General features: G+C 38.2%; 1 protein-coding gene across 1 annotated transcript; it reads right to left on the bottom strand.

Moving 5' to 3' along the window:
• Window positions 1-605: 605 nt before the first annotated feature.
• cyb5r4 (cytochrome b5 reductase 4) lies at window positions 606-13,064 on the bottom strand. The gene is made up of 15 exons (XM_083989420.1): window positions 12,566-13,064; window positions 11,279-11,432; window positions 9,760-9,860; window positions 9,128-9,212; window positions 8,940-9,021; window positions 8,602-8,659; window positions 7,982-8,075; window positions 6,861-6,893; window positions 6,661-6,783; window positions 6,428-6,568; window positions 4,871-5,017; window positions 4,023-4,173; window positions 3,829-3,915; window positions 2,817-2,978; window positions 606-2,514 (listed from the first exon to the last, which is right to left on the bottom strand). Exons 1-15 carry the CDS (start codon window positions 12,647-12,649, stop codon window positions 2,460-2,462), a joined length of 1,557 nt encoding a protein of 518 aa, XP_083845546.1. The 5' UTR covers window positions 12,650-13,064; the 3' UTR covers window positions 606-2,459.
• Between the last annotated feature and the right edge of the window lie 279 nt (window positions 13,065-13,343).

Below are 13,343 nucleotides of genomic sequence, written 5' to 3'. Positions count from 1 at the left end.
TTAATATGTCTAATGTGTAAGGTCATAATTTAAAAGTGTTTGTTTTACTTTCTGATCTGTGTTGTCCATTCAAGTCCAACAAGGAGCAACAGCGCCCTCTACTGTTTATGAAGGGAAGTGAAAAACCTTGCAACACCATAAAGATAATGAGTAACACTTTATAGTAAGTAATACTGAATTCATCATCATTTACAACACATGAATACTCATTAGTATTTAGTTTATAACCACATGAGTATTCATGCGTTATAAATGAAGAATTCACTATTTATTAATGCTTAATAGTGTGTACTTGTTATAAAGTGTTACCAGATAATGATCATCAGAATCATGAACATTGTTATCAGCACATGTGTATTTCTTTCTTTTGGCTTAAAAAAAAAATCTGTTTATTACTGATGGTGTTTTTAATTTGTACATGATTCAGTCTCTAAAAACAGCTGATGAATGTTTTTTTTTTATCAGTGTAAAGTATAATAAACTTTGTGAATAACTGCTCTTTGTGTCTTTATAAAACACATATCCAGTTGTTGAAATTCATTCAGCGTTTACTTCACTTTTATTAACTCACACCGTCAGACTGGAACCTTTATAAATAAACTTTTATTTATATAGCACATTTCTCGAGAACATTACAAAGAGCTTTTACAAAAAGAAATAATTAAACCGGGACGATGATGATGATGAGACAGATGCACAGGGTGTTGATGCCGCTGAGGAGAAACAGTCTGAACCATCTGAGCTTCAAATCGACATTTGACCTCCTTGAGTCTTCACTGAGTGAACCGTGAGGTATACAAACAATTATAAAATAAAAAAAACGCCACAGTTCTGGCTCACAAGTCATTCTGGGAAGTGGAAGTGTAAAGTTCAACAGACTCATCACTCATCAGTGCTTAATACCAAACTTTAAAACGACCAACAACTACACACTTTTAACATCATCCATGGGTTTAAATCAAGTGTCTGGTCTGGTTGGGTCGAGCAGTAGCAGTAGCGGCAGTACCATGAAGGTTTTATTTAATTAATAATATCTGATCAGTGCTCATCAATAGATATAAAATAAGGATAAAACTCATTTGCTTATTTGTTTTTTTAAAGTTTTTGATGCATAAACAGCAGCTGTGTGCTGAAAAAGAAGCAGCAGCAGGTTTTACTATGATCTTCCAGTGCTAACCTCCTCCACTTTATACCATGTTCATTTGATTTGACATCATTTGTTCATCATAAATACATTTGCTGGGTGGCGTTTAGAAATATTCAATATCGGTAATTATACCAATTTGTAACCAGGTTTTTTTCTTGCTACTAATTTTAATCAAATCCAATTAAACAGAAACTAAATTACAGTACAGTACAGTACATTTTAGTTTTAACGTTAGTCCATAAAGTGACTCATTTCAGTGTCTATAAGGCGACAGAAGCAGATTTCAGTCTCTGTGTATCCTTCATAAGAATAGTTTTATTGTAATCCATCATTAATTAGCTTTTATAAATCTGTAATATGACACATTGGATAAGAAAAGTAACAGTTGTTTTCTCTGTTCTCCAGTTGCTTCATCACAGATTCATCACCAGCAGCATCTTAAAAGTCATAGAGTTTCATTTGGCAGCTCAAATGATGACAAATCAAATGATTGATAATAAATTATGGCAGATCAAATTATCATATCACATGAGCAGGTTTGTGCTCTAAGGCCTCAGCTCTAGTGTTTATCTCATCTACACAGTGGAAATTAAAGGAGTTGTTTTTATTTTATAGAGATAATTCTCTTCAGGGCTTTAGTTTGTAAAATATAACACAGTTGGTGATCTTCCTTTACTCTGTGGCCCCTTCTTTGTCTCATCTTTACAACCATTTATGAGTTTATAACTGGTCAAGAGGGTCAAACATATAATTTATGAATGAGTTACTATTATTTATAACTTGTAACTCAATCAAAATATATAAAAAAAAATGTCATTAAATGATCATTTATGATTTTGAACTGAATTAATAACCCAATTCTGAACCTTTTATGAAGCCTAATTTTTAACGTGGTACCAGGTTTATCTATGAACTGTGTTTAAAAAGCTTGATCCTCTGCTGTTGTTGCATAATTTTATACTGCATCATCAGTCTCTACTTTCTCTCTGTCTCCCGTTTAAGTCACTGATTTTATTTTATTTTACACATTTGCAAAGGTTGAACTCATCTCTTCTAATTAAATCCATTAAATAAACTCCTAGATGATTAAAATGACTTGTTTTTGCTGTGACCAGGGGGCGTGTCGGCATCGTCAGCTCCTCTTTGTGCATAGAAATACAGATTTTTACCTTTCATGTCTCACAGACATAGATTCATAAATTAGGCTTAACCGTCTGTCTCTCTCACACACACACACACACACAGACACACACACTCACAGACACACTCAGTCTCTGCAGGGTGGAGCTGAGCTGGGTGGAGGTGAAGCTCCTCAGCCCTGGAAGGCGTGGAGCTCCGTTTCACTGAAGCCCTGCTGCTGCAGTAACCTGAGACAGAAAGGACAGGGGGTCAGTTTACTCTATTTAACAATTATTTACAGTAATGTGCACATAGTACAAGAGAAATAGTAAATATTCAATCAATTAAAACAAACATACTACAATTTATAGGTAATGAATAAATTAAAATTGATGCAAATAGAAATTAAAGGTGAAAAAAATCAAGAATTTCTGGACGTAACTCCAGATAAAGCCGTTTTTCAACACAGTTTCTTAAATCTAATCTGATCAATGTGTTTTAATGCAGTAACAGCAGTGTAAGACCATGTCACACACACACATACACACACCCTATAGTTAGTTCAGTGAAGGCAGTGGGGCCGCACACACACGCGTAACATTTGGACCCGTCCGGTCTGTCGATAAACTCCTGCAGCATGGACTCGTCCACTCGGCCTCTCCGTCCTGACCAGCTCTCACAGGGCTCGGAGAGGACGTACTCCACCTGGAACCTGACACACACACACACAACGCACACACACGATAAGCACCAGAAAAACTCAGAATTACAGAATTACATGCATTACATCAACTTCAGTCTTACTACAGATGTGCTCGTCTTGAGACTGATCGTCTGCCCCTTCAGATGACTTTTAGGTCACATCCATGTTTGTCAAATTATATATGAGACCCATTTGTATCAAATTTTGTCATAAGTTCTGTGTGAGCTACTACTATTGATGGATTTTGTCTTCAAACTCTGAGTCTGGTTCTGCTCAAGTAAGTTTTTCCTTGACACGTACTGCATCACATACTGGGATCTGTCTCTATTGCTATTGTAAAGTGATAAAGATAAACTTCTGTCGTGATTTGGTACTCTTTTAATACAATTGACTTGACTTAAAGAGGAACTATGCAAGATTTTTTTTTAACTTTAATTAAACAGCTCTAACACGTTACAAATTTCAAAGTGTCTAACATTTTCAACTAGGGATGCACCGATTGTGAAATTCTTGGTCAATACCGATGTTTAGAATAACAAATGGCTGATTTTTTTTGGTTTGTTTATTCCTCTTTTGTGTAAAGGAAACCAAGAAATCTTCATTAATAACAAAAAAAAACCATAATTTTTGCTCCTGTAACTTTAAAAAAGTTGAATGTGAATGCGCCGTCCGGTGTCTCCGCAGAGTCATGAGAAAAAACTGCCGTCAGTTAACCCTATTTTCAGTATTTTCCGATGGCCGATGGCAGTCAATGAGGTGAATATAGGCCGATACTGATGTGGTGCATCCTTATTTTCAACATGTGCTGACAATACAAATGCAGTCGTGTGTTTTTTCTATAAAGGAGCCCTTGCAGTACCTTTCATTATCAGCAGCCAGTTGGTCGAGCTCACAGCGCCACAGAATATCCTCTTCTCGCCGGTTAAAGAACAGCAGCCTGATGCTTCTGGAAACAAACAAACAAAAATAATGTGAACTTTGCATAAAAAGTGATACAAATCAAATCAAACCTATTGGATTTTTTTATTTTTTTGTCTGCGGCTGTGCTCCAACCTGACGGTGTCGATGTCCTGCAGGGTCAGACCGATGACACGAGCCATGGGTGTGAATCCTGTACCTGCTGCCAACAGGTAGAGGTGTGTGACATCACGGAGGGGGCGGGGCATGAACGCACCCTCTGGACCGCTGACAGATATATGCTCTCCTGGAGAGAGAGTGAACAAACAGACAAAATATGAAATTTGACAAAAAATATAAAGTTTCATCATTTTATTATTGTTTTCTAACATATTCTAACGTTTGAGTTTAATTGTGTCTTAATTATTTAATTGATTTGTGACTTCACAGTGACATTTATCCACAAAAATCTAATCAGTTAATTATCGATTCCCAATAAATGTCTGTGCCAGATGTGAAGATGTTCCTATAAGGTGATGCAGATGTCGTCATAGAGGCAGAAAAATCTCAAGTCATCCCAAAACTGTGAAATTTAACACTAAACATTCATAAATCCACAAAAAACAAATGATTTACAATTAATAATGATCGCCCTCTGCCCCATTTAATCTTACTTTAATCTAATTTCTATGATTTTTTATGATTTAATTTCTTTTCCATTTCTTCTCAAGTTAGAAGAAAGACATTAATTGTTTTATTATCATTGTTAAACTCATTGCGTTTTGATTCGGACATCAGACGTAGCTGTGCATAAGTGTGGATTTAAGGATTTAAGAGGTGACTGATTGTGGAAAATGAGGTTTTTCTTTTTGTTGTTTTCATTTATGTTGCTGTTTGTCGTGTTTCAGTGTGTTTTTTTGACCAGTGGGAAGAAGGCACTGTATCTATGATCCGGTTAAATGGTCCAGTCACACAGAGGGTGAGTGTGGCTGAGTGTGACTGACCGGTGCTCAGGCTGTGGAGATGTTGGGTGAGGACGCCGTCAGGATAGACTTTGATCATGAGGTAGAGGTCTGACTCCTGAGAGGAGCGATGGGAGGAAGCTGCCAGGCTCTGATCCACCGGAGTGTACGGCCGCACTACCTCTGCATCTGGACGAGGACAACAAGACAAGACACATATTAATCATAATAAAAACATAGTGGCAGGATAATGGAGAGACTGACTTGTTGTAGCAGTAGCTCCCAGTGGCTCTGTTGATGTTTGTGCACATGCGCGAGATTTGCTGCAAGATGTTTGTTCGTCGTTGTAAACCACTGGATGTTTGATGTAAACACGGAAGAACATCTCGCAGCAAATCTCGTGCAGTCACTGGGAGCTACTGCTACAACAAGGATAAAAACAGAGATCACATTAATTTTTTCTGAACAACTTTTCCATGTGGCGGCTTCAGGACACTTGGGTCAGTACAGACGAGCAGTATGGAGGTATCTGGATGTTTCATAGTGTGTGTTTTGGACGTTTCAAAAGTGAGCTCTATCCGCCGCCATTATGTGAAAATCCATTGCCAGCCGGACCCCCCCTGGAACAGGGTCTCTGCAGGTTTCACCAGCTCAAATTTAAGACTTTTAAGACCTTTTTAAGACGATTATGGATGAAATTTAAGACCTATCATGACAAATAAAAAAACGTACAAAAGCAATGCGGAGTCACAAAATTTGAAATTGATTGCAATATATAAGTTGCGTGTTAGGCTTGTTAGGTAGGAAAATACATTTAATAAAGCACAATGAAGTGTCGGGAGCATTTTATTGAGCATTTGCGGTAGCGAGGGCTCTACCATAACATTTTTCCCAAGGAGCATGCCTAAAGTGAACTATTTGGGGGCACAAAAAGAAATTGGGGAGCGAATTAAAAATGTTTATGTAACACATTATTTATTTAATTCACTGGCAACCAACAGGCAGATGGCTTTAACCCTTGAATAATGTTAAGGGAATTGTGGGATTTGTAGTTTTTGAACGATCGCAGATTGTGATCTTTACTCGCACACTGTGCGCCTAAATCATTTTCGTGGTTCGCACATGTATTTTTTTAGGGTCAAATGCAAGCGAAATACTCGCCCATGGTGGGCATAAGAAAATGTAAGACCTGTCTAAAATGATTTAAGACTTGAACACAATAATTCAACAAGTTTAAGACATTTTAAGGCCTAAAATTTAGATTTTCAAATTTTAGACGTTTTTAGACTTTTTAAGACCCCGCGGACCCCCCCTGGAACTCCAAAAGCGTTTTGATGACTCTGAAAGTTCTCCAAACCCTTCCTTGGCATGACAGTGAGTAGAAAACAACTACTGAACAGTCTGAAACAGTCTGAAACTAACCTTTGGCTAACACTGGCACCTTTACATTTATTATGTTCATTAATGTGCACTGTCCTCCTTAAATAAATAAATACAAAAATTGAAAATTAAAAAAGAAATTGGTGAATTATCGATTTTGGGTGAAGTATCCCTTTAAGTGTTTGTGCCGATGCTGCGGCCGCTCCGATTGGCTCCTACCTTGAACGAGGGCTTTGAGGTAGACGTGTTTTCCTACAGGCACATGCATGACGGTTCCCCGAGGGAGCTGCAGTCTGAACACGTGTGTGTTGTGGTTCACCTCCGTCTTCGACACCAACACACAGTCCCGGTAGAACGGAGCTGAGGACGGGAGATCACGGTCATGATTTAATTCTGTAATATGTGATAAAAAAAACCTGCTGAGTCCACGTTTGTGATGTTTTTGATCTCACCTCTGTCTTTTTTGCGTAGAAACGTGTTGTGGTTTTCCAGCGGCTGACCCAGACTCGGCCATTTTCCTTTCACCTGCTTGCGGATGCTGAGCTGGATCTTTCCCATGGAGAGCGCATTGTGAACTGGTGAAGAGGGTTAAATGGTCAGAACGAGCCCAAAAAACTTCAACGTTGATCTTTTTTTTCAGCTTTTTTCTCACCAGAGACAGTTCCCTCGACGTCCTCAGCGAGACCTGAGAGGACATGAAAGCATAAAAATTGATCCTTTAAACAAAATCCTGTGTTCATCGTTATCAGTGGGCCATTGTTTTTATTGCAGAAAAGAGCAACAAGAATAAAACACAATGTTGTTTGCAAAGTTAAGGCTGTTGAAGCTCATAGAGGGGACGCTGTTGGTTGAGCACAGAGCAAAAAGGTGACTTTTACCTGCAAATTTACAGAAGTTCAGTTTCACAGGATGACAACCACAGAAGATAATTTAATTTCAAGCACCAAATTGCAAAGACTAAGTTAAAACATGTGTATTTCTGTGGTTGGGCGTTAAATATATAATTCCTTAACAGTCAAAGACAAAAGCTGTACAAATATTTTCCAGTTTAAAAGGATGTATAAGCAAAAAATAGGGAAACTATATAAAAACATGTAATGAAAAAGAATTGTTATGAAACGGTTCATTATTATGGGATTTCATCTGATGGAAGCATTTTTTTTGTTTTAAGAAAGGAGCTGGTATTATAAGTTTTCTTCATCCTGCTCCTTTCCAATCCCTAGGATAGGAATGAACAATTAAAAAGAAATGAAAATGAAATCATGTTGCTCCTCCTGAGATTTTTTCTTAAGAGTTTTTTTTTTTTTTTTTCTACTTTGAAGATCAGAGTATCAGAGTCTATCAGGGGTAATTAATTTACTCAAAGATACTCAGACATCCAGACTGAGGAAGCCAGGAAACAAACCAAAAAACCCTCTGATCAGCTGACTAACCAGCTCTATATCTGTAATGCTTTGTAATATTGTATGTGTTTATGCTGTTTTAATATTTCCTCGAAATGTATGGTAATCTTTTGTATTGTAACATCTACCTGCCTAGAGGACTCCAGATGGAGCTACAATCTGGCACATTTACAGGTACTGCGGTACATGTTCATCAATGTGCATTGTCCTGACTTTTAAATAAATAAACTAAACTAAACTTCCCAAAACAGAGGGTGAAAACGATTTAAAGAGAAACAACTGAGGAAGAGGGAGTTAAATGAGACGTGCTGTTCTTTAGAGTTTCACCTCAGTTGTTGTGGAGGACGGAGAAACCAACATCTCTACTCACTCAGATGTATCATGTAGGACATCTTCCCCAGCAGGACCTCCAGTCGGAGGACGCCGGCCTCCAGGTCCACGGTGGTGCAGCCGGAGCTCGGGATCTGACAGGAAAAAAAAGGTAATCAACTAATGATTTAAAAAAAAAAACCTTCATTAAAACCAGAATGTATCATTATCGACTAGTTCCAGTTACATCCCTGTTTATCCACAGTCAACAATTGTGTGAAATGTTCTTATAAATGTTGTAATGAGTTGGGACTAAAAAGTGTTTTCTGGGGTCATCATGACCTCTGACCTTTGAAAACCAAGGTCTATTTAGTCTAATTATAACTGTCTCCTTTAATTTTTATGTGTGTGTGTGTTTGTCTCTTTTTAAATGGACCCTGAGTCTATAGAATAATAAAGTCTATCTATCTATCTATCTATCTATCTATCTATCTATCTATCTATCTATCTATCTATCTATCTATCTATCTATCTATCTATCTATTAGTTAATTCTTCCTCACTGAGACACTGTCCAAGAGAAAGGGACACAGACAACCTGAAGACAATATTACGTGTGTGTGTGTGTGTGTGTGTGTGTGTGTGTGTGTGTGTGTGTGTGTGTGTGTGTGTGTGTGTTTACCTTTCTTTTGGCATAAATGACCAAATTAACCGTCACATCAGTCTGGAACCAGTCGTACCTGCGTCACCAACAGACGGAAGATTATTATTATCATCATGTGACTGTTTACACACTGATTCATGCAAACAATGTAACACATAGTAGCTATGGATGATAAATCAAACTTAAATTAAGACAAAACAATAAAGATATTATGATACAATGCTGAGAGAGGAGAAAATGAGGAATAAACAAAGAGGATTAAAAGAAATGAATCCAGAAGGCAATCAAAGACAAACCAGTAAAATAGATTAAGAGATAAATAAATAAATATATTTTAAATGTATTATCTGTTATACCGAGGGTTGGAGTCTTTGTCTCGGGGCAGAGCCACTGAGGTAGGAGGGGCGAGGCTGGTCAGCGGGGGAGGAGGCGCGATGGCTACGGAGAGAAACAGAGAACGTCAACAAACCACAACACATCAAGGTGTGTGTGTGTGTGTGTGTGTGTGTGTGTGTGTGTGTGTGTGTGTGTGTGTGTGTTTTACCTTTAATAGCTGCAGGAACCTTCGTTGCCATCCTTCCCACCAGACACTCTTTCAGCATGGACTCGTAGTTCACCCATCGATGTACCTGCACACAAACACAAAACATTACACATTATATTATTATACAACCACAGCAGCTTATGAATCATTCATTCATTTTTTTTTGTTTTACTATATTTATTAGACCCTTGATCCTACTATACTCCTCTGTATTTTACACTATTATATTCTATTTTATCATTATGGTATTCTCTTTATTGTAAAGTGTGTCCAAGCAAATTTCCGTCAGTTGAATTTCATGATACATTTAACACAGAAGAAAAGATAATATTTCATTGGTGTAATAATTATTAATAAACAGCCCCATCACTAAACTTATGTATCATGTCCTGCCCTGGGTAGGTGTACAGTGTGGTGAATAAAGGTTGAATCCAACTGTCACAACATTAAAATTTATCGTACTGACGGAGATTTGCTTGGACACACTTTATGCATCAGCTGCTCAAACTAATTACCCCTGTTGGGATTAATAAAGTTGTATTGATTGATTACCATCAAGTTGCCCTAAGTATGATACCTGAAACGCAGGACTCGACCTTCACACCCTCTTAAAACACTGATCTGACACACACCTGATCAAACAGGTCGGTGCCGTCGATCCCGGCCGCCTTCATCAGCTCCTCCTCCCCCCCGGGGTGGTAGTCCATATAGGGAGTCACGTTATACACCAGACCTGAGAACAGAGAGACAACCACATGATGAAGGTGACTTAAAGTGACTTACTGTAGGTTTTTGACTCCAGACAATCAATGTTAGACCAAAAACACTGGACCACAGCCTGTAACAAACAGCTGAATTTGGGATTTACAGGGTCAATACCGATTATTAGTAATCAAGGAAACCGATAACTGATATTTAGAAAGATATGCACAAAATGCAAAAAATAAAAATATTTTAGTGTCAGAATTTAGAATAACACATCTGGGATTAGACTGAATACAGTAAACTGTTTGTTTCTTTTTTGTACACTATAAAAAGACCTTCAATTGTTAGATCTTGGGTCAGTGAGCAGGACACTGTTATACAGCTAAGAGTCAAAAAATACATTTATTTTACTGGTTATCGGTGGAAAAATGGCCCGAAAACAGATTATCAAAAAATGCCAATATTATCAGCCATGTCGATAATCGTTCTATCCCTGAGCTGTTTATCACTGTGTCTTGTCACCATGACGTCTTCTCTCCTGTTGTAACATCTCACTTCCTTAATTGTGAGTAATGTTGACTAATGCTGATTACGAGAAAGCTAATCTACGTTAACAACAAGACATTATGTCATCACCTTGAAGCTGCTTTACAACAGAGAGCCTGCTTTACAACAAAACAGGAGCTGAGAAGTTTAGTAGGATTATGATTATAACCTTCCTTCCCCACAAAATTAATGTATTCATCCATTTTTTTTCTTTTTCTTTGTATGCGTTTGTTTTTTGTTTTGTTTTTCTTTTCTCCTCTCCTCCAGGCCTGTATAATCTTTGACTCTGTGTCTGCCAATAAAAGTTTAAATGACAAAAAAAAGGATTACGATTATAACAAAAGTAACTCTCGGGTTGAGCAGTCTGACATCCAATGTGTCACCCAAACAAGGGACCAAAAAGCTCAGGAGACCTCTGATGCATCTGTGGCACAGTGAGCATGTCCGAACAAGTCCAAACACATAAGATCGTGTCCAAACACAAGAGCATCCTGTCCCACTCCCAGTCTGATTGAAAAGAAAAACTGCTTCATGCACTGAGCTACAAACAGCAGAGTTTATTACTGTAATGCCCCTAGAAGACAAAAATAAGATGGACTGAAAACACTCGAGTGGTTGCCAGAATTGACTTTAAATTTTTATTATAAGTTTACAATTCCCTCCAACACTTGGCTTGTGACCTATGAGTAACTCAGCAAAAGGTTTGTTTAATCTCATCGGAGTCAGTGAAAACCATCAGCATTGATGTAAACAAAACTTTTCCAACAAACAAAACATAAATCACCATGGATAGAGTTCAAATGGACCCCTTTGGACTTTTTTTTAGTAGTCATACAACTTAAGCTGTGACCTGCAAAATGCACGTGAATGCATCATGTGAAATTAAAGGAGTACACTCACCTCTTATACAAGTCCAGCAGTCCTCTCTCTTGTTGTGTTTCTGCAGCTCCTCCTGGGTGACTTCGATCAGACGTCCTCTGAGCCCCGTCAGATCTTTGCCGCTCTTGGAGAACCTGATCCAGTCCATCAGACTGTGGCCCGGCTTCAACGCCACCTGAGGACAGACAGGAGGAGGAGCACAGCACAAATGATGAGCATGTTGATCTACGAAGCTTTTATTTTGAAGTAATAATAACCCACTATAATAGATTTTTATCTATCTATCTATCTATCTATCTATCTATCTATCTATCTATCTATCTATCTATCTATCTATCTATCATTTCATGTAACAGACGATGACAGCTACTGAAAACCCTCAAAAAAGAAGAAGGTGACAGAGGAGAAGAACAAGAACAAGAACAAGGTGACAGGAGAAGAAGAGGAATAAGAAGGAGAAGACGAAGAGGAAGGTGACAGAGGAGAAAAGGGAGAAGGTGACAGACAAGGGGAATAAGGATAAGAAGAAGGAAAAGAAGAAGAAGATGACAGATGAGGAGAAGAGCAAGAAGATCCAGTCCATCAGACTGTGGCCCGGCTTTAACGTTTAATGTTGATCGATGAAGCTTTTATTTTTAAGTAATAATAACCCACTATAATGGGTTTTTATTTTGCTCATCTGATGTTTTTAAATCTGTCTTTGTGCCACAAATTGGAGAACGTTATACCTATCTATCTATCTATCTATCTATCTATCTATCTATCTATCTATCTATCTATCTATCTATCTATCTATCATGTAATAGAAGATGAAAGCTACTGAAAAACCCCAAAGAATAAGGTGAGAGAGGGGAAGAACAAGAACAAGAAGAGAGTGACAGGAGAAGAAGAGGAATAAGAAGGAGAAGACGAAGAGGAAGGTGACAGAGGAGAATAGGGAGAAGGTGACAGACAAGAAGAATAAGCAAATGATGAGCATGTTGATTTATGAAGCTTTTATTTTTAAGTAATAACCCTATATTATATACTATAATGGATTTTTATTTTGCTTATCTGATGTTTTTAATCTGTCTTTGTGCCACACATTGGAGAACATTATACCTATCTATCTATCTATCTATCTATCTATCTATCTATCTATCTATCTATCTATCTATCTATCTATCATGTAATAGAAGATGAAAGCTACTGAAAAACCCCAAAGAATAAGGTGAGAGAGGGGAAGAACAAGAACAAGAAGAGAGTGACAGGAGAAGAAGATGAAGAAGAAGGAGGAAAAGGAGTAGAAGGACCAGAAGTTATATCTACCTTGCTCCTCCCGGACTGGCCGGCCGGGGCGACGCGCTGCTGGGAGCCCGGCGCAGGGAACGCCTGGGTCGGGATGTTCAACATGGTGTTGACGCTTCGGAGACAACCCAAGTTGCGGAGAAAACCTGTTTTAAACCAGCGGAAGTGGACCACAGTCAACACATGAAGGACGCTGCCTGCTGCTTACTGTCACCGCTGTAAGTTCCTCCACAGCTCAAACACATAACTTTCAAAACTGTTACGTTATTGAGCAACAAACATACGCTGCTTGTAGCGAGGAGGAGGCTAATCTAATCCAAGCTAACAGTGCTAACAGTTGACATTACGCTCCAACAAACCTGACTCACAGCTACCAGTTATACATCGTCATGGTGACATTTCGATTAAATATAATATGTCCCGCGTTGGTTGAATAATTAATACGCAAATTCAATCATTCCTCGACGTCTAGTGGACAAACGCGAGTCAATTTCCTGCGTCTGAGGCTTCTTCTGCCGCTGGGAGGACTACAATAATTGTCGCACGTTCTGACGTCATCGTCAACAAACAGCGTCACTAAGGTGCGACGGCCCCTCCGCTGGCCCCCAGTCCTTTTAATGGAGCATTACAAACAACTTTAGTGTTTGTAAAATACACAAATATGACAGTAGTAGTGCAGTTAAGGGTTAAAAGGTGGTTTGTCACAATAGATATTTTAATATGTATCATTTAAATATCAGTAATAACTGTAACTATAAACGTAAAGCATGATAATTCAGGTTGTCATCATAGACTGTAT

The sequence above is a fragment of the Trachurus trachurus genome (assembly GCF_905171665.1).
Source record: "Trachurus trachurus genome assembly, chromosome: 16".
In the NCBI taxonomy this organism is placed as follows: domain Eukaryota; kingdom Metazoa; phylum Chordata; class Actinopteri; order Carangiformes; family Carangidae; genus Trachurus; species Trachurus trachurus.
Note: the sequence above shows the minus strand (reverse complement) of the source record. Positions and strands in the feature narration are given on the sequence as shown.